General features: G+C 38.3%; 1 protein-coding gene across 15 annotated transcripts in view; it reads right to left on the reverse strand.

Annotated features, from left to right (window-relative positions):
* Window positions 1-2,509: 2,509 nt before the first annotated feature.
* MYO9A (myosin IXA) overlaps window positions 2,510-27,411 on the reverse strand; it is a 341,194-nt gene continuing 316,292 nt past the window's right edge. For 6 of the 15 annotated variants that reach the window (XM_036243060.1, XM_036243051.1, XM_036243109.1 and 3 more), the window contains 3 exons: window positions 9,929-10,131; window positions 7,862-8,004; window positions 6,003-7,315 (listed from right to left, as the gene is read on the reverse strand). In XM_036243060.1, coding sequence (XP_036098953.1) covers window positions 6,852-7,315; window positions 7,862-8,004; window positions 9,929-10,131 — 810 coding nt within the window. In that variant the 3' untranslated portion in view covers window positions 6,003-6,851. Of the gene's footprint in view, window positions 2,536-5,838; window positions 7,316-7,861; window positions 8,005-9,928; window positions 10,132-27,411 lie in introns of those variants that run through there. The other 9 variants (XM_036243137.1, XM_036243077.1, XM_036243128.1 and 6 more) reach the window with 6 other exon arrangements.

Below are 27,411 nucleotides of genomic sequence, written 5' to 3' on the forward strand. Positions count from 1 at the left end.
ATTTATCCTACAGCCTCGCTTTTGAGAACATGTGAGACTGTAAAGGCAGCCCGCTGAAGTTCACAAGGGATGTATGTGCATAGCACTTTCACACTGGGGAAGAGATTGCTTGGGATCTCCAGATCTTAAGAGAATTAGGAGAGGTACATAGGCTGGATTGTCTTCTGTCAACCAGGCATCAATACTCACCCTGCTTCTCCAGTCTTGTGTTCATTACAGAGATTCTAAGAACTTCATTTCCCAGGATCCCTTCCCCCATGGGTTGCTGGGGGAAGGAGGCACTTACATGAGACTTGAAAGGTAAGCAGAAGCCATTATTCCTCAGAGGCTGTTGCAGCTGGACGTGTGGAGAAGTAGATTTCACAGGGGTGTTCTTTGGAACTGCAGTGGCTCCCAGGCAAGCTCTTGAGAACTTTGGAACTTTGGGCCGAGATCTGTGTTGGCTTCCTCGGCCTCTGCGAGCTTCTCTGACCTTTGTTTCCCCAGTTCTTCCAATGTTGATGTTGAGCCCCTAATTCCTATATTAAGTCCTCTCGCCTGGAATGTATGAAGTGACTCCTGATTCGCCAGTACAATGCAGCTCTCAGTCAATCCCAGGATTTATTCAACCTTTTGCTGTAAATTGGCTCCAGTGAAATTCAGATGGGCATCCAGGGCCCTTGCTGGGAGAGGGGATACTATGAAAGCTTTTTTTTTTTTGCCCTCAATGCCAGAAATGTTTTTGGTTATGAAGTACACAGAGGTAGTCCCTGTGGGCCTACCTGGGCCTTTCTTTTTAGCTGCAGTGTTCAGATTCATGAGACACTTCTCCTCCACCCTTAAGGGAGTAAAGGTAGAAAGAGCAGAGAAAGACTCAAAGATGCCAAGAAACACCCTTTAAATTAACAAATATAACCTAATACTGGAACCCAGATATTATGGATGACTAGTCTCCATCTGGTGGACATCACTAGTTTTCCCCACTAGAATGCCAACTACGTAGGGATAGGGAGTTTTGCTTTGTTCACCAGTGTATCCCAAGCAGTGAGTGCTCAGTATTTGTTGAAAAAATGGATAAATGGCAACACTAGGCATCTGAGATGCCTACAAGATTAAATAGATATCGCATATATCTTATTTCCAGTATAGGAGAAAGAACTTTTTTTCTAATCCTCACCCTAGGATATTTTTCTATTTATCTTCAGATAGAGTGGGAGGGGGGTAGAGAGGGAGAAACATCAATGTGAGAGGGACACATCAACTGGTTGCCTCCCACATGACCCTGACCAGGGACGAACCCCAACTGAGGTACATGCCCTTGACTAGAATCAAACCCGTGACTCACTGGTCTGTGGGCTGATGCTATAACTGCTAAGCCAAACAGGCCAGGGTGAGAAAGAGTAATTAAAAAAAAATCCAAGTTCTGTTCTCTTTATAAGTTGTATCTCCTTAAATTTTCATGTTCTCATCTTCATAATTGAAAAGGTTTATTGTAAATTCAATAATCACAGGGACAAGTTTTAAAAATGACATTTCTAGGTTTCAATTGGCCAACTAAACAAATTTAAAGACACAAATCACTATATAATTATTTTTATGTAATTTAATGCAAAAGCTGTAAATAAAAATTTTTAAAGAAATGGGAAGGATAATCTTAAGAGTTTAAAAACTGAATATATATGGTGTCAGGGAAAAATTCACAGTAACTTCTTTCCATTTCACCTTAGACTTGGTTTGGCATTGAGAACCCATGATCTCACCCAATGCTCTTACCCAATACCTAAGTGCTGGTGCTTTCTGTTAGGTGCTGGCGATCTGAGTCAGCAAGACAGTGAGTCACATTTCTGCTTTGAAAAGCTAATAGCCAAGCCCCCCCCACCCCTTATTGATTTTACAGAGAGAGGAAGTGAGAGAGAGAGAAACATCGATGAGAGAGATCATCGATTGGTTGCCTCCTGCATGCCCCCCACTGGGGATCAGGCTCACAACCTGGGCATGTGTCCTGATCGGGAATGGAACCAGTGAACTCTTGGTGCATGGGTTGATGCCCAACCACTGAGCCACACCAGCCCAACTCCAAGTTTTTCATGTCACAAATACTGGGAGCTATTGAGAAAACAAGACATCTAATCCAGTTCAAGGGGGAGAAGAAATTCCCAAGTGCTTACACTGAGACCTGAGGAGTTTTCCAGAGAAGTAAACCTGGGGAAGAGAACTCATTTACAAATTAAAAAACTAACATCCAGAAAGGCAAATGACTTCTCCGAAATCATGCAATATAGTGGCAGAACAAAAATAACAAACTAGGCTTGAATTATTGGGCCCTCTATTAGCAGATATTACTACTTCTTCATGGCCTTTGTGGTGAGGATCCTAAATGTAGACTTAACACCTTTCTCCCCAGCTAGCCCTAAACTGAGTAAATGAGGTCTTAACAGCTAGCAGCCAGCATCCATTACAGAAAACTAGCAGTTTGAATCTCACCTTTACTTGAATTCAGTTGAGTTTTAGCTACTACTACTCCTGCACTTTGTCCATTGTGGGCTCAGTCCTTTCCTTAAGGAAAAAAAAAATCAGTTTTAACTAACAAAATCATTGTTGTTCCTTGGGATCAAGTTGGAGTGAGTTGGGGTGGGAGCCAGGATGGTCAAAAAACAAACCACACATATTGCTACTTGTAGAAGCTTATATTCTTTAATGAGCCATTGGAGTGATTTGTTCATTAAGCTGCTTTTGTGTAGCCATACAGTGCATATTTTGAGTGACACAAACTGGACTTTATACAGATGATATTTTGCTCCCCAACAACCCTCCCCCCAAAAAAAGGAAGTTACAAAGTGCCTGTTGATTGCATCAGAAATGTAGTCAGTTCCATGTTTCTTCTAGAATTATTCTGTTTAACAGTAAAATATTATATTTCACAGGATATGTCCTTTTACAATACATAGTCTTTTAAAAATTTACACTTGGCATACTTATAAATTATTTAAATCCATTAAAATAATATAATACTAATCTGTAGTACTCACCTTTTCCCTAGTAAATACAATTACATGGTTCAAAAGGTGCAACTTTTATATGACATAAGGGCTGATAAATAGGTATGAAGTATGGATAGATAGCAAGGTGATAGGTCCCTTGGTGGGGCTTTTTTTAAAAAAACAGTTTCAACCAAGAGACCAACAAAACGTAATAGATTCATGTCCTCACTCATCATTTAGCTGTTACCGTTTAACACCAAATCAAATGTGGGAATGGTTCCAGAGAAAAGTGGTTAAAAGGGGCACAGAAAGACAGAGGACTCCCACAGATACCAAGGAATTTTACCACCAAGGCTAGCATGGGGTTGGGGGACAGTGCTGGGGAGTTGTCACAAAATTATGGGTGACATAACACATTTGTCAACACAGAATGATCCATGCCCCATGTCCAGCTCCACCATCAAGGGAAAAAAAGGAGAGGAGAGAGAATGATGAGGAAAGCTGTTTGGACTGTGTTTCCTTTTAAAATTAAAACTCTTAGCTTTGAACACATCCTGAGAATACTTTCTTCTATCTAGTTCACCAAAGTGCTTGTGAAACATACACATTCATTAGTTATAGTAAAAACAAACACACAAGGCCCACTGGCATTGAAGTGGGCCTGCAGCACCTTACTGCGCCTCCTCATTTCAGCAAGTTTCTGGGATCCTTTGTCCTTGACAGTGAAAACAACTCCCTCAGGATAGAACAGAGACATCTCCACTAACCATCCAGCAGAGGTTACTGGAGAGGTGTAGCTGGTTTCTGAAGAATGAGAAGGCAGGGGCTCTGGTACCCCATTCCCTGACCTCAGGTCCCTCTGCAAGGCTCCTACAGGGAAGGGGCTATTTCCCTTAGTGCCTTCAGAAGCCCAGAGTGGCAAAATAATTGAAATGGCATGAAGTACAAAGTGCATTACAAACTAAGCATGTCACCTTCCTGAACCCTTCAGGTATGTGCTGTTAAAGTCATTTGCTTCACTTTGCGGCACCCAGTGTAATCCAAAATTAGACTTCTCTGCTGCTATCACATTTTTCATGATAAGGGATTTGTTGGTTGTACTGGGGAGAAAGGAAATCAGACTTTGTTTGGGGCTGGGAATGTGTAATAGGAACAGAATGCTCTTCATTTTGGAGTATGGGCTCCAAGTGTGGGACTGCTCCACTGCTGCCATGCAGACATTTCCTTTTGGGGCATTTGAGATCGAAAACAACAAGCAAAGGAGAAGCAATAGGAGATACAGATGTGAAACATGTTAAGGCTAAATATCTTAATCACAAGGGACTGCAATGCATACAGCATTACTCTGTGGTGACATAACTTGAACCAGGGAAAGAACCAGTTAAGATTAAATGGAGGGAGATACAGCCCTTGTTTCTGACAGTTTATAAGAGCCATGGCATCATCTCTTTATCAGGCTAACAATGCCTATTACCCCGAGACAACAGCAGCTTTCCTTCCTTCAAAGGGAGGGCCCCACACTGGCTCTCATCCCTGCAATTGCTTGGAATGCTCCTTCCCACCAACTCCATTCTGGCAGCTTGTTAAATGACTAGAAATCCACAAATCTACCAACTGAAAAACAAATATTTTTTATTTACTTTTATCCAAATTCAGGTTTCAGGTCCCTGAGAAAAATTATGTCTCTTAACATCCACTGCCAAGTTCCTATAAAGTGTCCTATATAAGTAGCTTTTTAATTGCCAAAATCTTATTTTGCAAAAACAACAACAACAACAAAATCCACAAAGATTTAGAAGAACATGTGCCAAGATGTGTTCTCCAGTTTATTCCTCTGGGCCAACGGAAATTATCCAACAAGGGTAATTTCTTTTTTTGTATGGTATTGACAAATGCCTGGCAAGTGGATAGCAGTAGTCATGCCCAGCAGAACACTCCTCTCCCAAGAACACTGAAACAGACTGCAGTCTGGCAGGGGCCCCGGGGCAGCAGCAATCCCACTTTGACATAACCATGCTGAGGGATTAGGTGTTCTCTAGGAGATTGTCTACTCCCCAGGACAGTATGAACAAGGTGGCAGATGTTTGCAGGGCATAAGATGAAACTCTTGCTCACTAACCATCATCATTCTGGAGATTTATAAAGATTACTTTCTCTAGCTCATTTCAGAACCCAAACCAGGGACAAGGAAGACTCCTGCTGCCTTTAGCTGCCACTCAGAATGATGTTCCAAGTCTCACCTCTGGGGCTTGACAACTACTACCTAGGCAATGGCGTGAGGTTCAGTGTTGTGTAACAGGAGAGACTCTGCCTTAACATAAGTCTTAATATTTCCATAACTTCAAATTGAAGAAGCACAAACTGGAAGACTAATCAAAATTCAGGTTACAGATGGTAAAGGCTCTTTTTTTAGAACAGTGCATGTGGTAGTTAGACAAGATGCATTTAGTAACTTTAAAAATAAACATTTTCACATACTTTTCTCAAGAAAGGGTATCATGTTTCATTTTCCATATTATATAAATAGCAAAAACAGATTTCTAATCCCACAGATGCTAAGAAGCTTAAAATGCTATTATAACTCAGGTGTATGAAGACACCTAGTGGTAAAAGATGGTCTGACTTGTGACTTATCCCTCAACCCAGGGATGCGTGGCTCTCACCTCCCGGTCCAATGATCCCTAATCTGTGGGAAGAAATTCCATCTGAGGAGGGAAGCATAACGTTAAAAAGAAATATGCATACTATACACATATATTTACAGTACACTTCAGTAACCAGAATATTAACAAAAGTAGCTTCAAGTAGTCCTTGATTTTTTAAAAAAAATCTATTTAATACTGATGGTCTGAGGAAAGAAGATAAATGTTAGATGGGTCATCTGAAAAACTTTTCTCTGATTTTTTGGCAGTTTTCTTTCACACTTATTAATGCAGTACTGTGTGTGAATGTTTTGAGAGAAATGATTAAATGGTCAATTCATTTGTCTTGAGTTTGAGTTTGAAATCTACAAGCAGAAGAGTATGTTATCTTCAGTTCAATCTATACAAAGAAAAAAGCCTGGATGGATCAGGGTGAAACCCTCATGTGTAGGGATCGCCATATTGTTGGGACATTTAAAAAAATGAGAGGAACCTGATCCTAGGACCAGGAAATATGAGAACAGTATGGCTACTGAAATTTCAGCCCATGCAATATATTTGGCAGGAACCAACTAGGAGTTAAACCAGCACTGATTATATTACATCAAACATCATCAAAAAACAAAACCTGTACTGTCTTCTTCACTGTGTAACCAGAGGTCTGAGACATGCTCTGATGGCTTCATGGAAAAAACTGCTGTTTTACTTCCCCCAGAATATAACATTGTTTTTCAAAAATCTTAAAATAGAGAGCTTAGGTTTTTTTTGTTTATAAATCCCTGGAAAAAAAAGTATATTCTACCCCAGCTCCTAACTATCCCAAAATAAACCTAAAGGCTTTTGCTTTCATAGTTAAGAAAGATTTGTGTTTTCTTCAAATGTCTGAAATCAGTGCGTCCCTCAGGCCCACAATGTGCTCCCCAGTTCCACACCCGCCTCTGGAATGGGAAAAGAAGATAGAAGAGAGGCAACACAAAGACCTCCACAACTGACCCAAAGCCCCATACCCTAGTAGGTGGCTTTGTTCATAAAATCTCTAGTCATACACAGCAGCCAAGGCACAGCTGGCATCATCCCAGGCAGGCTTCAAAGAGGCCTTTCCACTATGGCAGTAGGCCCAGGAATTCAGCACACAAGGTCTTGGTTGTATGCTTGGGCAAGAGACAGGATCTTGAGGTGATGAGAAGAGGCCCCAAAGATGAGATGTGTTTACCACTCTGCAGCCATGAAGGGACACACATCTGCCAGTTCAGACCATAAACTCATTATTTCCAAAGAGAGCTAGCTGTTGGGTAGAGCTGCAGTCTGGGTCCACAGTTTTCCTGCGGCCAGACACCACTGTTCCCTCTGAGGTCTCTTTGGTTTTCTGAGGTGAGTTTTTCACATTCTTTAATTTCTGTTTGCCCTTTTCAGGGTTGAAGGTTCCTCGGCTGATGAACTGAGGCCTGTCTTCCAGGGATTTTGTCTGGCCCAATGGCCCCTCCATTCCTAGGGTCTCACCAGCTGAGGCAGCTCGGTAGAATGGAGATTTGGAATAAATCTGAAATCGTTTTCTGGTCCCATGAGAAAATACAGTGTCAGATGAACATAAAGAAGAGACGGAAGAGTCCACTGAATCCAAAGAGTCGTGCTGCTTTTTTAGCTGCTTCCTCAACTTGCCAGAAGGTTCAGACTTGCCAGCTGCCTTCAGGGAGCTAAGGGCTGAACTTTTCTCTAATGCAGAAAAGAGACCAAAGCTATAAATGCCAGTTCCCTCTAAAGCAAGTTATGTAATGAATAGGTGTCACTATTCACATGAGAAATGAGGTGGCTAGATTTGGAGAGTCTGGGCTGACCTACTTTGTGCACACAGATAACTCATAAAGAGCTCACCATCCATTTCTACATATATCATTTAAGAATCAACTTCAAGGAAGTGTGGAATTTGATTATGCTATTAGGAGAGACCTACAACTGCCACTATCATTTAAAAACTACTCATCCTTAGAAAATGGATCATGGGTAAGACAACACTGTTGTGATTATTGCTTTTCTATGTGGTAAAGTAAAAGTAAGAGAAAATATTAAATTACCAAAAAGCAGCTTTACATTGAAGGTTTCACCTAGTGAACAATTTATATGAAAGCTTCACAAAGATCACTATTTTTCAACTCCTTGGGACTTTGTCACCTTTTCATGTAAGGTCAAGGCATTGTGGAAAGGGACTTTGTCTTAGCTTAGGAATCCTTAATCCTCCTTGGCACTAACGTGTTCATTTACCTGATTTCTCAAAGATGGCACCTTCAGACTCAAAATTTAAGTTTTCTGAGCTATCGGCAGTCCCGATGGAGGCCTCGGACTCAAGGGTTTCATCATCAGAGGCACGGGGTTCCAGTACAAGCATTTCAAATGTTAGCTCCTCCCTGTAAGATATAGTCAAGAAATCCATTACTATTTGATAAGAAGTGGAAGGAAGATGACAGGAGAAAAGACCTCTCATAAAAGTCAGAAACTTCAGTAGCTGTTTCCATTCAGGGTGGCTATAAGGATCTTGTAAGCCATAGTAATGAAGAAGGCTAAAACTGTATGTACTAAAGGACAAAATGACAGCATTGGCTGGGCCAACAACAGGGCCCAAGGTGAGTTAGAGAAGGTTGTTGCAGCTGTAAAATCTTTTGGTAAAATGAACTCTGGGCTAATAATCACATCAGGGTTCTAAACTTACTCTAAAGTCATTCATAATGCCTCAGGAAGGAACTTTCCTTCCTCTGGACCTCCATTTTCCTCATCTATAAAACAAAGATTACACTAGATAACCTCTAAGATTCCTTCTAGCTGTTTAACTATTTTCCATGAAACTTTACTAAATGGCTATAGACTATATTCTCTACCTTGACCACAGACCTCTGGATAAAGTAAAACACTGATTTATCCTTTTTGTCCTTGATGCTTAAGCCATCTCCATTTACCATATTTTCTACTCCCCTTCATCAATCACCCATGTACCTCAGTCATGCCCCTCACTCCCTGAAGTCTTTGGTACTTGGCCTTTAATCTTGCTTTTTTCATTACTGCTTGACACCACCCTAATCTATTTCAATCAATATCTTTGTAGCAGCTCACTTCAATTCCCTAACACCAAAGTTCCTTTATGTCTGCAACTTCTAACAACCTTTCCTCCACTTTATATAGGTACCTTTCTCCAATGGGCAGATCCTAGGGTTCATCATTACCTGGAATTATACCAGCTCTGAATTCAATACTCTTCTTGCCCACAACCTCCTTGTCCTTCCAATTCTTACTCCCCATTTAGTCTCTTCTCTTTCAAAGCCCTTTAAGCTTCATTTCCACTACCCAATTTAGACAATCAAAGATAATCTCACAAGAAGCTCATTGCTGCAATTACCAGTCATAAGCCACATGCATTCACACTTCTGAGGCTGTGCTCATATTTGTTCCTTTCTCTAGAAAGATTTTCCCCTTCCTACAAATTCCTATTCATTTTTCATCAGTGCTGACTTAGGTCCTCTTTTTAGATTATTCTTGTATCAACTAGCTTAGGGTAAATGTACCCCACTTTTGCCTTAGCATATTCTGCACAGTTGAGCTCCAGCTGCTTTTTTAGCTTGCCTAAATTCTAGAATCAATCCTGACAAGCAAGAAGTACTTTAACAGACTCATATCCCCACATGAATCAAGTTCTCAGACCTGGGATTCTGGAACTCAGGGACAAAAATCCCTTAAAATTTAAGAGTCAACATCATCAGTCGGAATCAGTACATGGTACTTTAAGGAAGAACCATGGGATGTTCATATTATCCCCAAGATGTATTGCTACCCACTTTGTTCCAGTGATGATAAAGTTACAAAGCTGCTTATCTGTCCCTCCCCTAAATTACAACCAATTTCCCTACCCAGTATCCCAGCACCCATTAGAGTTGCTGCCCTTCTCTGACCCAATCTAATTGCTGGCCCCAAGGCTATATTGATCTTCAGATAATATCTTTGCTTCATGGAGTTCTTAAAAATGCCCATTCTTGGAAGGGACTTTGGCTTAGCCTGGGAATCCTTATTCCTCCTTTTTAAAACAAATCTGTTCACCATAGCTGGTCTCTGACCTGTTAGAATCTTGGCTAAGATTCCTTGACACACTCTGTCCCAGCCAGCCTGTTTAGAATTATTGCAGAAGTTTCAGATATATGTCTTCATCATCTCACATCCCCTGTGTCACCTGACACAGTGTTTGACCCACAGGAGATATTTAATAAAAAAGGAAAAATAAAGGACAGTAGGGAAAAAATGACAACAGATAATAATTGGTCATTCCCTTTCCTCCTGGAAACTCACTTCTCCTTCTGCAGGTTCTCAATCTGTTCAGTCAGCACTCTCTCCTCCTGCTGCATAGCTGCTTGATGCTGTTCTGTGATGTCCGTCTCCATGGCTGCCTCACTAGTCAAGGTCTCTTCTGGGACATCAGACATGGAGGGCAACCGAACTACAATAGGAGAGGATGGACTTGGATAGTTTCCTCGACGAAGATGGCCCTTTCCCTGCAAAGAAAAATACATATTATAAAGTAAACTAAGCAACTACAAAAGTTTTACGTGGCCCATTAAGATAACAAGTGTACTTCTGTCATACCAGGTAACTGGTAGAAATAAACAAAAACATCGGTAAGTCCTAAACTATTTAGTGAGATACCATCCATCAAATACGTTTAGGTTAAATACTGCTTGAAAGAGCATTGGGAAATGGATACTTCAGTGGGTAGGAGTACAAGGACACACGGTGTACTGGGGTGTTTCTTCTTTTAATCTAAACTGCATCTACTCCAAACTAAATATCCACACATGGCTATTTAATTTAAATCAATTAAAATTACGTAAGTAAAAATTTAGTTCTGCATTCAGACTAGCGACATTTATGGTTCTCAGTAGTCACAGGTGGCTAGTAGCTACCATACTGAATAGAGCAGATATAGAACATTTCCTTCACCACACAAGTTCTAATGGTCAAAACTGCTATTCACCTTTAACTGTGGAATGTACAATCTCTCTAAGAAGACTATAGAAACACGTCCTGAAACTCAGTTTCATTAAAAAAAAAGAGTCATTTATATATCACAGGATGCTAGTGAGAGATATTCTCTGAGAAAAAGTTAAAAAAACCTTTTTTTTTTTTTATTCTCACCCGAAGACACTTTTTTTTTGTTGTTGTTCAGATAGAGTGGGAGGGAGGGAGAGGAAGAGAGAGAGAGAGAGAGAGAGAGAGAAACATTGATGTGAAAGGGACACATCAAGTAGTTGCCACGCGCATGACCCAACCAGAGCCGGGGACAAACTGCAACCGAGGTACATGCCCTTAGTGGGAACTGAACCGGGTCTCTCTGGACCGCAGGCCGTCGCGCCAACTGCTGGGCCAAACCAGCCAGGGAAATAACTTCCTTCTTGAGATCGGGGGGTGGGGAGGAATTTTATTGCTTTGAAATTGGTTATTTTCTATATAACTTTAGCCTCTGACATTGGCAGACTAGGCATTTCAGATTAAATCTCCTGCTGAGAACAAGTGGACCAAACACAAAAAATCCAACATATTATTAGAGGCACTAGAGAGCTAACAAGGTAGGCCACAGGGAGGCTAGCCCAGCATTTAGGGCTAATCTAAATTTAAGAAGAGGTGGCTGAAAATCTGAGAAGAGCTTCTGACAGACTACATAAGAGGTCAGCAAACTATGGCTCATGGGCCAAACCGGGCCTTGTGCCTGATTTTGTAAATAAAGTTTTATTGGAATACATTCATGCATTATCTATGGCTCTTCTGCAGAACAAGGGCAGCATTAATTGTTGTAACCAAAACATTTACTATCTTCTCCTTTCCAAAAACAGTCTGCCAACCCCTGGGGTAAAGAATAAAAGTGGAAGTCCAGACACACACTAGGGTGTGGGCTGCTGCCTGGTAAAACATCCATGTCTGATGCTAAGATCACCAATGTTTGTTTCCTAGACCTAAGGGTAAACTAAAATTATAACAGTCCTTGCAGACACTACAGCCTAGCTTCATGTCATCTAAATGGTCCACACAACTGTAATCCCTAAAACTGGATTAAAATAATCCAGATGTTTAGTGGCCTAGCACCTGGCAGAAAAAAATGAAAATACTCTTTGGAGAAAAGAAACATTATCTCAGGCCTCAAAATCTTTTTACAAATAATATTTCAAATACTGCATCTGACACACAACCAAAGGTAACCAAGAACAAAAGGAGATAAGACAATGTAAATGAAAACCAGTAAAAAAACAAACAAGCAAACCAGAAAACAGAAACCCTAAATGATTCTAGACATTGTGGCTATGAGATAGACTTAAAATAACCATGTTGAAGAAGATAGAAAGACAATGTTGAACTATTGGGCCAGAATATCAATCAGGGAAAACAAAATAGAACAAAAAATTTTCTAGAAAAATTCAGAAAAAAAGTAAAAGATATATATAATCTATCATCTATCTACCTACCTACCTACCTACCTACCTACCTACCTACCTACCTATCTTTGCTCTCTCTATATATATAAATAAACCAGGAGAGGAGAGTGATCCTGTAGAAGAAATATTAAAGAGCTAACGGCAGAGCATTTTTCAAAACCAATGAAAGACATTAACCTACTGACTAAAGAAAGCCTTCAACCTATAAGAAAAATAAATTTGACAAAAGTTCATACCTAGACACAACTGCTAAAAATCAAAAGCAAGAGAAAACCTTAAAAGCAGTAAGAAAAAAAATGTACCCACAACAAAGAAGCAACTTTGCAATAGAAACAATAAAAGGCAGAGAACAGTAGATGGTATTTCCAAAGCGATGCAAGAAAAAAGTAACTGTCAACCTATAATTCTATACATAGCAAAACAACTTTCAAGAATGAAGTTGCACTAAAGACATGTTCAGATAGTCTAGAAGAATGGGTCACCAGTAGACCTGCACTAAAGAAAATACTTAAGGGCAGATAAAAATGACCCAAGAAGAAAAGTTACTGAGGGCAAAATGAAAACAGTAAATATGTGACTAAATCTAAGTAAATAGTGACTGCATAAAATATAAGAATAATATGTTGGATTAAAAATATACAGATAAGAGGAGATCCAAAATGGTGTAGGAGTGAACAGAAGCTACACAGACCGTCTCTCAGAACCAAACTGGAATTACAACTATAACACAGACAAATCGACGGGAAAAAGCAACAGAAAAGCAGCTTGCAAGGACCATATAACCAGGGACACTGACTTGATCCTGGTAGGATTACAAAGGCGTGAGACAGGGGCTGGGAGCCCATGGTCAACAGCTCAGCAGCGGCCTTAGCTGGGAGCGGCGCCCTTGGGTTAAACTCCCAAGCGGCTGCACAGTGCAGAGCCGGGACAAAGGCTAAAAAAGCCACAGCCACTAACCTTGGGCTCCGGCAGAGGGAGGGGATACTGGACAGGAACTATGTAGGGACACTCGGGATTTGGAGGGCGCTCAGAGCTTTTGCTGAGTTGCTGCCACGCAGGATGGTGGCCATATTGCTCCTTCCCAGGGCTCTGAGGAGAGGCAGCAGCCCCTCCCTCGGAGATCCAACCCCACCCTGTGGGTCACTGAAATGCTAATTGAGGCTCATTAACAACCAGCATCTGCCCCACCCTCAAGAAATCCCCTTATGCTGAGCAACTGAGGGAGTTTATCAATCAACTGACAACCCAAAACTCATCAAGTAACCTGGACTGCTAGCCTCCAGGCAAAAAGCTAGAGGATAACAGTACCTTTCCTGGGATAGCAACTTTAACCAGGAAAGTAAGACTTGACAGTGGTGTTTAACGAGGGTCCTCCCTCGCTCATCTAAACCCAGGAGAGGGAGCCACAAACAGCAGAACACCAACACCCACAGGGAAAACTTGACAGGCTCCAAAGCCCACTGTTATAGCCAAAATGGTGAAACACAGAAACAGAAGCCAAATGAAAGAACAAGAGACCACCACCAAAGATGACATCAATGTGGAGTAGTTGGGCAAGTTAACAGAGCTAGAATTCAGAGCCATGATCTTGAAGAAGCTCAACAGCATGAGTAAGGACATAGAGATGCTGAAAATAAACCAATTGGAAATTAAAAACCACCAGGAAGAGATGAAAAATGACGTATCAGAAATGAAAACCATATTGGAAGGTCTAAAAAGCAGAGTAGAGGAAGCTGAGGACCGGATCAGTGAATTAGAAGACAGGATAGAAAAAATCAACCAATCAGTAAACCAAAAGGAAAAAACTATTAAAAAACAGAAAGACAGCCCTGGCCTGTTTGGCTCAGCGGTTACAGTATCGGCCTGCGGTCCTAAGAGACCCGGGTTTGGTTCCCGCTAAGGGCGCATACCTCGGTTGCAATTTGTCCCCAGAAAGACAGCCCTGGCCTGTTTGGCTCAGCGGTTAGAGCGTCGGTCTGCGGTCCTGAGAGACCCGGGTTTGGTTCTCGCTAAGGGCGCATACCTCGGTTGCAATTTGTCCCCGGCCCTGGTTGGTTGTGCGGGTGGCAGCCACTCGATGTGTTCCTTTCACGTCGCTGTTTCTCTCTCTCTCTCTCTGTTCCTCTCTCTCCCTCCCACTCTACCTGAACAAAAAATGGAAAAATGTCCTCGGGTGAGGATAAAAAAAACAAAACAAACAAACAAACAAAAAACAGAAAGACAGCTTAAGAGAACTGTGGGACAACTGGAAACGTAATAACATTCGCATCATAAGAGTACCCGAAGAAAAAGAAAATGAGCAAGGGTTAGAGAATATATTCAAAGAAATAGTGACAGAAAACTTCCCTAATTTGGTGAAGGAAGAAAACATTCAACTTCAAGAAGCACAGAGTAAGAAGAACCCAAGTATGAAGAACCCAAACAGGCATACACCAAGACACAGAGAAATTAAAATGCCAAAAATTAAAGACAACGAGAGAATCCTAAAAGCAGCAAAAGATAAGCAACAGGTTACCTACAAAGGAAACCCCATAAGGCTTTCAGCTGACTTCTCACAAAAAACACGACAGGCCAGAAGGGAATGGCATGAAGTAATCAAGGTCATGAAAAACAACGATCTGGATCCAAGACTACTCTACCCAGCAAGCCTATCATTCAAAATAGAAGGTCAAATAATGAGCTTCCCAGGCAAAAAAAGGCTAAGGGAATACATTAGCACCAAACCAGCATTGCAAGAAATGTTAAAAGGACTGCAGTAATTAGTAGAAAAAACAGAAAGAAAAATATAACCACACTAAACAAAAATGGCAGTAAATAAGTATATATCAATAATCACCTTAAATGTAAATGGACTGAATGCTCTGATAAAAAGACACAGAGTAGCTGACTGCATAAGAAAGCATGCCTCATCTATATGTTGTTTACAAGAGACCCACCGCACAACAAAAGACTCACATAGGTTGAAAGTGAAGGGATGGAGAAAAATGTTCCAAGTAAATGGAAAGCAAAAAAAAACAAACAAACCTGGGGTAGCAATATTCATATCTAATGAAATAGATTTCAAAATGAAGGCCATAACTAGAGACAAAGAAGGCCACTACATAATAGTGAAAGGATCTATCCAACAGGAAGATATAACCTTGATAAAAATACATGCACCCAATACAGGAGCACCAAAATATATTAAAAATCTTCTGGAGGACTTCCAAGGAGAAATTGACAGCAATACAATCATAACAGGGGACTTCAACACCCTGTTGACAGCACTGGATAGATCTTCTAGACAAAAAGTTAGCAAGGAAACAGAGACTCTAAATGAAGCATTAGACCAAATGGATTTAATAGATATCTACAGAGAATTACACCCCAAAACTACAGAATTTACATTCTTCTCATAAGACTTTCTCAAAGATACACCACATGACAGGACACAAACTAAATCTCTACAAGTTGAAGAAGATTGAAATCATATCAAGCATCTTCTCAGATCACAATGGCATGACACTAGAAATCAACTGCAAGAAGAACATGCAAAGACATTTGAACACATGGAGGCTAAATAGTATGTTATTAAACAATGAATGGGTAAACAAGGAAATCAAGGAAGAAATTAAAAAATTCCTGGACACCAATGAAAATGAACACATAACAACAAAAAATCTGTGGGATGAAGCGAAGGCAGTTCTGAGAGGGAAGTTCATAGCACTACAGGCCTACCTTAAGAAACAAGAAAAATTTCTAATTGACTGTCTAACTTCACAACTTAAAGAACTAGAAAGCAAGCAAAAAGAAAACCCCAGAGCAAGTAGAAGGAAGGAAATAGTAAAGATCCCAGCAGAAATAAATGACAAAGAGACCAAAAAAACACTTCAAAGGATCAATGAAACAAAGAGCTGGTTTTTTGAAAAGATAAACAAGATTGATGGACCCTTAGCTACACTCACCAAGAAACAAAGAGAGAGAACCCAAATACACAAAATCAGAAATGAAAGAGGAGAAGTAACAACCAACACCACAGCAATACAAAAGATCGTTAACAGCTACTACGAACAACTATATGGAACAAATTCGACAATCTAAGAGAAATGGACAAATTTCTAGAAACATACAGTCTCCCAAAATTGGACTGGGAAGAGATAGAAAACTTGAACAGACCAATAACAACTAAGAAAATTGAAGAGGTAATCAAGACTCTCCCAGCAAACAAAAGCCCAGACCCAGATGGCTTCATGGGGGAGGTTTACCGAACATTCAAAAAAGAACACCCATTCTCCTCAAACTATTTCAAAAAATTCAACAAGAAGGAGGACTTCCAAATTTGTTTTATGAGGCCAGCATAATTCTAATTCCAAAACCAGAAAAAGACACTACAAAGAAAGAAAACTACAGGCCAATATCCTTGATGAACATAGATGCCAAAATCCTGAACAAAATACTAGCAAATCGGATCCAGCAATACATCAAAAAAATTATTCACCATGACCAAGTGGGAGTCATTCCAGGGATGCAAGGCTGGTACAATATTTGCAAATCAATAAATGTGATACACCACATAAACAAAATGAAGAATAAAAACCACATGATCTAATCAATAGACACTGAAAAAGCATTAGACAAAATCCAGCATCCATTTCTGATAAAAACGCTCAGCAATGTGGGAATAGAGGGATCATATCTCGACATAATAAAGGCCATATATGAAAGACCTACAGCCAACATCATACTCAATGGACAGAAACTAAAAACATTTCCCTTAAGAACAGGAACAAGACAGGGATGTCCACTTTCGCCACTCTTATTTAACATAGTACTGGAAGTCTTAGCCACAGAAATCAGACATGAGGAAAAAATAAATGGGATCCAAATTGGAAAGGAGAAAGTGAAACTGTCATTATTTGCAGATGACATGATATTATACATAGAAAACCCTAAAGACTCCATCAAAAGTCTACTAGACTTAATAAATGAATTTGGCAAAGTAGCAGGATACAAAATTAACGTCAAGAAATCCACGGCATTTTATACACCAACGATAAACTCACAAAAGGAGAAACTGAAAAACCAATCCCATTTTCCATCACGGCAAAGAAATTAAGATACCCAGGAATAAACTTAACCAAAGAAGTTAAGGATCTATTCGCAGAAAACTACAGGACATTGAAAAAAAAAAAAAAAAATAGAGGAAGATATAAAAAAGTGGAAGCATATATCTTGTTCATGGATTGGAAGAATTAACATCATTAAAATGTCCATACTACCCAAAGCAATCTATAGATTCAATGCAATCCCCATCAAAATACCAATGACATATTTCACAGAACTAGAACAAATACTTCAAAAGTTCATATGGAACCAAAAAAGTCCCCGACCAGCCACAGCAGTTTTGAAAAAGAAGGACAAAGTCGAAGGGATCACAGGTTATCAATACCAGATATCAGGTTATACTACAAAGCAACTGTAATCAAAACAGCCTGGTACTGGCACAAGAACAAGTATATAGACCAGTGAAACAGAACTGAGAACCCAGAAATGGACCCAAGGCAATATGCTCAATTAATATTTGACAAAGGTGGCAAGAACATACAGTGGAGGTAAGACAGCCTCTTTAATAAATGGTGTTGGAAAAATTGGACGGCTACATGCAAAAAAATGAAACGAGACCATCAACTTACACCATACACAAGAATAAACTCAAAATGGATAAAAGACTTAAATGTGACCTGTGAATCCATAAAAATTCGAATAGAAAATGTAGGCAACAAAATTTCGGACATCATATGCAGCAGAATTTTCACTGATACATCACCTAACGCAACAGAAACAAAGAAGAAAATGAACACATGGGACTACATCAAACTAAAAAGCTTCTGCACAGCAAAAGAAACAATCATCAAAATGGAAAGGCAACCCACTGTATGGGAGAACATCATTGCCAATGATATATCAAATAAGGGGTTAATTTCCAATATGTATAGAGTATTCATACAACTCAACAAAAGGAAGACAAAGAACCCAATTAAAAAATGGGAAGAGGAGCTGAATAGACAGGACATACAAATGGCCAAGAGACATATGAAGAAATGCCCAACACCACTAATCATCAGAAAGATGCAAATTAAAACAACAATGAGGTATCACCTCACACCTGTCAGAATGGCAGCCATCAACAAATCATCAAACAACATGTGTTGGTGAGGGTGTGGAGAAAGGGGGACTCTAGTACTACACTGCTGGTGGGAATGTAGACTGGTGCAGCCACTATGGAAAACAATATGGTGTTACCTCAAATAATTAAAAATTGAACTTCCATTTGACCCAGTGATCCGCTTCTAGAAATATAGCCTAAGAAGCCTGAAACACCAATCAGGAAGACTATACGTACCCCCGTGTTCATAGCAGCACTATTTACAATAGCTAATATCTGGAAACAGCCCAAGTGTCCATCAGTAGACGAATGGATAAAAAAGTGGTGGTACATATACACAATGGAGTACTATGCAGCTGTAAGAAAGAAAGATCTCTTATCCTTTGAGACGACATGGAGGGCCCTGGAAAGTATTAACCTAAGTGAAACAAGCCAAGCAGAAAAAGACAAATATCACATGATCTCACTTATATACGGAATATAATGAACATAACAGTCTGAGGAATACGGCAGACACAGAAACATGGAAGTAGGGCACAGACTGACATCCCTCAGAAGAGGGTGTGGAGGGGTGGGAAGAGATAAACCACAGAACTTATATGCATGTATGCATAACCAATGGACATGGACAACAAAGCCAGGGACGGGGGGGGGGGAGGGGGGGGAATGGGGAGGAGGGTGTCAATGAGGTAAAAAAGGAGTAATATCTGCATCAAAAAAAATAAAAAATTAGAAAAAAATATACAGGTAATTGAAAATACAACAAAAACAGCAACTATATTATATGACAGCTAAAACATATTAAAGTCCTCATATTATCTTGAAAAAGATAAAAGTACCTAACATTTCCTCAGAGAACATACTCAAGAGTTCTGATTTTATTAGAAAATTGTATGAGAATATATTTGATAAACCCAAAACATTAAATGGTCTGTTTTTTAATAATTCCTCTAAATTATACTCTTAAAAATGGTTAGGATGTTAAATTTTATGTTATGCGTATTTCAGCACAATTTAAAATTTTTATCTAAGTAAAAAATATTCTAAAGGAATAGATGGAATAGTTTTGTTTTTCCTCCCCATATTCAATAATTATTTCTCTTGCCCTTGGATGATGTCACATGTAGTCACTATTATAGTTCTGGGAAATAAAATGCTTTTTAAAATTAAAAGAAAAAAGAAAGAAAAAGATAAAAGTACCAATTAACAGACTTTGCTAGGTAATAGATTTTTATCGTAACCGTTAGGTTAACTATTAAAAGAAGAGTAAAAGAGTAAAATCTTTTAAACTAACAAAAGAAAATAATAAAATAATAAAAAATAGCCAAAAGGAAAAGGCAAAAAAGAACCAAAAAAAGGCAAGAAAGAAAAGTGCAGGTAAAATAAAAGTACATAATAAAATACTACATTTATATCCAAATACATCAGTGATTTCATTAAATGTAAATAGATTAAATGTCTTCGTTAAAAATCTGATGATTGTATTATTTGTTTATTTATTTTTATCCTCACCCGAGGACATTTTTCCATTTTTTGTTCAGATAGAGTGGGGGGAGAGAGAGGAACAGAGAGAGAGAGAGAGAGAAACATCGATGTGAAAGGGACACATCGAGTGGCTGCCACCCGCACAACCGACCAGGGCCGGGGACAAACTGCAACCGAGGTACGCGCCCTTAGCGGGAACCGAACCCGGGTCTCTCAGGACCGCAGACCGACGCTCTAACCGCTGAGCCAAACTGGCCAGGGTTGTATTTTTTTTTTTAAAGCCCAACTATATGAAGTCTATAATGGATGCATATAAAACCAAAGAATTCAGAAGGGCAGAGAGTAAAAGGGTGGGAATAAAAGACACACCATGTGTAATAAAATAAAATAAAACTGGTGTAGCTATATTAATTCTAGACCAAGTAAATTTTAAGGTAAGAAGTGTTACCTGTGATGAAGATAAATATTTCACAGTGATAAAAGTACAAATGATGGAAAAGATTTAACATTATTTCCAAATTTGTAAATACCTAAAAAAATGGTTTCAGAAATTTAAAGTACTTTTCCATCTGGCTGTAGCCATCATGGGTCTTAAAACATGTAGCAGACCCATAAAATCTCTTAGAACATAAATTCCTTTCTACTTAAAAATCTTAAACCATCTATTTTTTGTATAGAGATTATTCAAGAATAAATTTGTTAAATTAAAAAAAAATTAAAGTAAAATATTGACAAAAATACTCAAAGAAATAGACAACGCTATAATCGGCACAGAGAAAACAACTGTGTCCAAAAGATAAGTAAAGCTATGGAAGGGAATAACAAACACAAGTGATGATAACAGACACACAGAATTCAGTATCTAATAACTACAGAACACTCATTATTTTTAAAGCACGCATAGTAAAGACAATACATTTCTTAGGGTTGAAATAATTTATCTGACCTTTAAAGTAATTTAAAGTAAGTTTATCGACAGTGCAATTGTAAGGAGAAAACTAAAAACACCTATATATTCAGAAATTAAGAAACAGACTTCTAACATACCACGACCAAAGAAGAAATAACAGAAATTAGAAAAAATTCGGAACTAATCAACAACATCACTGGGATACAGAGTCTTTGGGATACAGTTTAACTCTGCCTACCTTAAAGTTATAGCTTTGTATATATAGAATGACAAGGTTAAATTTTAAAGTAAGCTTTTTTTTTTTTTTCCTTCAGGAAACGAAATAAAGTACAACAAAATAAATCCAAGAAGAGGGAAAAAAATAAAGATAAGAGTAAATAAACCTTAGAAAAAAGAGGACCTAAGCCAAAATATAGTTTTTTGAAACGACTAATAAGAAAGTTAAAACCCTGGCAAGACTATTGAAGATAAAAAGACAGAATCTGCAAATAATCAAAGACAGAAATAAAAAAGGAATATCATTACAAAACTTGTAGACATAAAAAAGGTATGAACACCTTTATGTCAATAAATCTAAAATTTCAAAAAAGTGAATAAACTTATAGATTGAAACCATAAATGCAAATTTTCCACAGAGAAAACTCTAGGCCTATATAATTTCACTAGCAAACAAGAACAAATAACATATAAATCACACAAATTCTTTCACAGAATTAAAAAAAGGACTATTGCCCAACTCATTCTTAGCGGCCAGCATAACTTTGCTATCAAGGTATAATAAGGATATGGCCATGGCCAGTGTGGCTCGTTGGTTAGGTGTTATCCTGTGCACCAAGAGGTCGCTGGTTCGATTCCTGACAGAAGGCAGCCAATCAATGTTTCTCTTTCATTGATGTTTCTCTCTCCCCGCTTTCCTCTCTCTAAAATAAAATTTTTAAAAAAGACATAAGGATATAAAAAATAAGAACTATTTTAAGACAATTTTACTAACAAACACAGGTGCAAAAATCCTAAACAACTTACTATAAACTAAATCAAGCAATACGTAAGGATATCACCTCATGACTAAGTTGGATTTATTGCAGTACAATGATGGTTTAACATTAGAAAATCACTGGTGTAATATGTCATATCAATAAATGCATGCAGGAAAGGCATTTCATAACATTCAACAAAGATCATAATAACAACTCTTAGAAAATGAGGAATAGAAGGAAACATAATCTCATAAAGCATCTACAAATATTCTATAGCAAACATCATATTTAGTGGTAAAAGGCTTAAAGCTTTCCCTTTGAGACTGGGTAATGCAAAAAATAATCCCTATCACCACTTCCTTTCAACACTGTACTGGACGTTCTAGCTAACATTAAAAAAAAGGCATAAGGACTACAAAAGAACAAGTGAAATTACTGTTACTCAAGAGCAGTATGACTAGAGGTATGAGATCCAAGGGAATCACAGAAAAACGTATTAGACTGAGTTGAGCAAGGTGAAACATACCAAAATCAAATGTATGTTCATTTAATACGCAACAAACAGAACATAACAATTGTTTTTTCCTTTATTGATTTTTAGAGAAAGAGGGAGAGGGAGAGAGAGAGATAAAAACATCAATGAGAGAGAACAGTGATTGGCTGCCTCCGGCATGCCCCACACTAGGGATTGGGCCTACAACCTGGGCATGTGCCCTGACTGGTGACCCCTTGGTGCATGGGTCCACACTCAACCATTGAGTCACAATGGCTGGGCCAGAATATAACAATTTTAAAATAACATTTATAATTGTATTGCAATATTAAAATCCTGGTAATAATTCAAACTAAAGATGTATGAGATCTCTACACATAAAACACTTTTGAAAGGAATTAATGACCTACATGAATGGAGAGTTGTACTATGTTCATGGATAGGAACAAGCAACATTGTAAAAATGACAATGCTCCTTAAAGTGATCTATAAATTCAATGTGATCTCAATAAAAATCCCAAGATAATTTTTGTGGATTCTATAATTTACATGGCATTATAAAGAGCCAAGAGTAGTCAAAACACTATTAAAGAAGAAAGTATGATGACTTGTTACAGCAGGTATTTTTAGAAAGCTATAGTAATTAAAATAGTGGTGTTGGTACAAAGATAGTCTATAAATAGAGAGCCTAGAAACCGATCAATGCATATAGGAACTCTTGATTTACAACAAAAGGGGACTTAAGGGCAGTATGGAAATAAACCTTTTGTAATAAATGATGCTGAAAAAACTAGATATCCATGTGCAAATATAAAGACCACTCCCTACGTTATACCACATACAAAAATTGTCTCCAGGTGGTCTATGTACCTATATATGAAAGGCAAAAAAAATAAAGCTTTTTAGAAACATTATCTTAATTACATCAAGTAGTAAAAAAATATCTTAAATATAACACAAAATGTACTAGCCTAAAGGAAAGGGCTGATAAAATTTAGACTGCATTAAAATTAAGAACTCCTGGTTCATCAAATGACATCTTTAAGTGAAAGAAGAAATTTGCAACAGAAGTAACCAATAAAGGGCTTGCATCCAGAATACATAAAGAACTCCTACAGACCAGAAAGAGACAGACAAGCCAATTCGAAAAATGGGCAAGAGCTTAGAATTGGTCTTTCAAAAAAGGATATTTCAATGGCCAATATATTTATAAAAAGATACTTAAGCACAGAAGTGCAAACTAAAACCACAATCACACATCGTTAGAATAGGTTAAATTAAGAAATCTGGAGATATAAATGCTGAAGAGGAGGTGGAGAAATTGGTAAATTTCAAACACTACTAGTGTAGCACAACTTTATGTACTAAAGTTGACGATACACCATATATCCTGTGACCCCAAAATTCTACTCCTATATATCCCCAAAATACATTTATGTGTCCATAAAAATACATGTATCAGAATGTTCATAGTAGCATTATTCATAACTCCCCAAAACACAAGACAATGTCCACCAACATGAAAATGGTTAAACTGTGGTATACAAATATAATGGAATACTATGCAGTAACAAAAATGAACTACAACTAAACACAACATGGGTAAGTCTTATACACATAAGATTAAAATAAATTAGATAATCCTGTCCGGTTTGGCTCAGTGGTTGGAGCATCGGCCTGTAGACCAAAGAGTCACCGGTTTGATCCTGGCCACGTGCATTGGTTGCGGTTTGTCCCCAGCCCTGGTTGGGGTCATGTGGGAGGCCGCCGGTCGATGTGTCCCTCTCATGCCGATGTTTCTTTCTTTCTCTCTCTCTCTCTCTCTCTCTCTCTCTCTCTCTCTCTCTCTCTCTCTCCTCCCTCCCACTCTGTCTGAAGATAGATGGAAAAATATCCTCAGGTGAGAATTAGAAAAAAAAAATCAGATATAAAATAATATATGTTATATGATTCCATTTATACAGAACTCAAAACAGGCACAATAAAACTATAGTGCTCAGGGACACATACTTTAGTGGGAAAAGAATGATAACAAAAAATAGAGTGATTAACGTAAAACTCAGGTTATTGCTCACTCAGAGCAAGGACTGTGACTGGAAAGAAAAAGAGGAGTGCTGGCAATGTTCTATGTCTTGACTGTGAATGGTATGTGGATGTTCATTTTATAATTCATTAAGATGCTGCCCGGCTGGTGTGGCTCAGGGGACTGAGTGTCAACTCATGCACTGAGGGGTCCCAGTTCGATTCCTGGTCAAGGCACATGCCTGGGTTTCTAGCTCGATCCCCAGTGGGGCAGTGCAGGAGATAGCTGATTGATGTATCTCTCTCACATTGATGTTTCCATCTCTCTCCCCCTTCCTCTCTCTCTGAAAAAAATAAAAAAATAAAGATGTTTATGTATATTTCTGTGCTTTTCTTTATGTGCTGTATTTCACAATACAAATGGTATTTTAAAGCTATCTCACTTTCATGGCCCCATAGTGCTAATGTCTCAGTATGCTTCAGAACAAAGTCTATTTTTGTTTTTACTTAAAGACTCCCTTATGCACAATTATATAACCAAGTTACTAGAAATTCTTAATTACATACTCTTCTACCCCCTCATCTCCCTCAGAATTAAACCTTATATGCTTTGTACCAACATGCCTTTCGCCATGTGGTCAGTTCAGACTCATCCCTTAAGATCTAGCTCACATGTCACTCACCTCTTGTACAGCCTTTCCCAGTATCCTCAGGTAGAATTAAGTACTTCTTCCTTAGTACTCTTACCACATAGTACACAGTACTGTCACATCCCTCCGTTCCTCCTTTTAGAATTTTCTTTTTAAAACCTACCAATTCAGTCATCTAATCATGTACATTTGCCATCCTCTGTCTGAGGAAGTCTATATATGATTCTACTATCTACTTTTTCTAAGAATAATATTCTGAAACACAGATCCTTAATTATTTAATTTGGGTCAGAATTCTGTAAGACCAGCCCATATTAGATTCTGTGAGACCAGTCTGTATTAAGCTTTCCTACTATAACACAAATTTTAGGAACCAAATGCTTTAATGTGAAAGATCTAAGTGAAGATACCTTCATTGAGGTAATCTTCAGTTGAGCCCAACATTTCCATTTTCTCCTAAGGCTTAAAGAGGTAATAATATAAACAAATAGAAAGTGCACCAAAGTGTTAAAATGAATAAAGCCTATGAGGAGAGTTTTGATTTCTTAGAAAATGCTATAAGGCCCACGATGGAGAAAGGATGCAGGAAGAAATGGCAAGGTATGCTGGAGGGGACACCAAAAAATTCAGTACTATGAGCCAAAATAAGCCCAAGAATTAAAGATAGATGAAGTTAAATACTCATGGTGGTGATTAGGGAGTGTACTGCACAGCCCTTAAAAAACTTTGATAATTTATGTAGGAAAAGACCTTTATCACCTTCACCATAGAGTCATGATACTTCATGAAGATCCAAGAAAAGTACATGTAATTGGGGTTTTTCCATGGGTTGAATATATAAGGAGAAACTGTGCACCATTTAGATAGGACTGTAGATAATTAGTTAAACACAAATCTCAGAATCCTAATGAAGAAATCATATCCCAAAAGAGCACTTTGGGCCACGACAGACTATCACTATTGACTGTCTTCTGTTAAGTCACAAAAATAGGAAGCAAGGAATTGAATTATCAGACACTTCTGTTTTCCTGGTAAGGAGAGGTCTAGAAAACTGGATGTTTTGCATGTTGTTATAATTAGGTAACAAGGCTTGTTCAAAAATCCCAATGATTGTAGTTATGATTCACCAGATAAGGATTAATAAGCAATTTAGACAATTTAGTCATTTGTGTGCTCTTATTTCTTACACATGACAAGAAATTATCCTCACCAAATATTTCTGTGCAATTCATTGAGCCAGCAGTGTTTTACATACTGTAGAGTAGTGTTTCTCAAAGTGTAGGCCATGGATCCCTGAAGGAATTAGGTGGTATCTCCAAGTCCATTGAGATGTCAAAATTACTTTTATAATGATACTAAGATGCCAGTTGCCCTTTCACTTGACATATGCACTAACTGTTGGCTTCTTTGCATAAATCAAGGCATTGGTACCAAATTATACTAGTAACCATCATATTCTGTGCTATCATGAATAGTTTAAAAAAAAGTCAACATTTCATTAATGTCTTCCATGACATTGACAGCTCCCAGTACTTAAAGATTTTCTGAAGAGATTGGTGGTAATATTAACAAATGTGATTTCTGTTATTGTTTAATGAAACACTTGAAAGATCTGTATAACTCAGTGAACCAATATTTTCCAGATGATCCATTTATGACATTACAAGGCCATACATGAGTAAAAAAATCTGTTCAAAATGTGAAATAACCAACAGATTTTAATGTCACAGAATATGAAATGTTCATTGATAGAGCTTCACAGATTATATTGCAACTAACTTGTAAGAAACTAAAAATTGATTTTGGGGGGTAGGCCCAAAAAGGATCCAAAATTATAGGAGTGACCAGATCAAAATTATATGGACTCGAGTTACCACATAGCTCCATTAAGTCCATTTTAACAGGAATGACTCTGAATCTCTTAATAGCATCTTTAAAAGAGCTACAAGCTGATCTCTTCTAATAAAAGAACGAGGAGTCTTTTCATCTATAAGACCAACATTCTACGAGGGAGAAGGAAACAGCTTTGGATCATAAGCAGATGCTAAGCAGGCACATCAGGTGGAAGAAAGAACTAAGTTGTTTTAGGGCATATATGAGGGGAAAACTCTTTGTTTTCTTTGTAAAGAAATATGTTCTTGAGCTATCTTCATGGCTTTGGGAGATACAGCAAATACTATGTATGATAAACTAAATTACTGGTTCCACTTCTCTAATCTTCTGTAATAGAATTATAAATCTATGCCCTTGCCATGGCCTCCAGGTAACTGAAGCGTATTCCCCACTCCTTGATTTGGGGTTTGGTCATGTGGTTTGCTTCTGGATATTAGCAGACATTATGGGAGCAGAAATAAGCGCAGTTGAGCTTACCAATTCATGTGATGCAGACATTGCCATGAGAAAAACATATCCCAGATAGTTCACTGGTTCAAGAAAAATAAGAGATGTACAGAACAAAGCTATACCAAACCTGCAGCTTACTCTTAAATCAGTTGAACCCCAGCTACCTCACAGATATCTAAGTGATAAATACAATAAGCCAATAAGTTTTGGGGTGTTTTGTTAGGTAGAATTATTGTCAAAATAGCTAATGACCTTAGGCTATCCCATGTACACATAATAGTCACATTCTGGAAGCTACCACTTGAGTAAACACACTGTTTTCC

The sequence above is a fragment of the Molossus molossus genome, unplaced genomic scaffold (genome assembly GCF_014108415.1).
Source record: "Molossus molossus isolate mMolMol1 unplaced genomic scaffold, mMolMol1.p scaffold_m16_p_1, whole genome shotgun sequence".
NCBI classification, from domain to species: domain Eukaryota; kingdom Metazoa; phylum Chordata; class Mammalia; order Chiroptera; family Molossidae; genus Molossus; species Molossus molossus.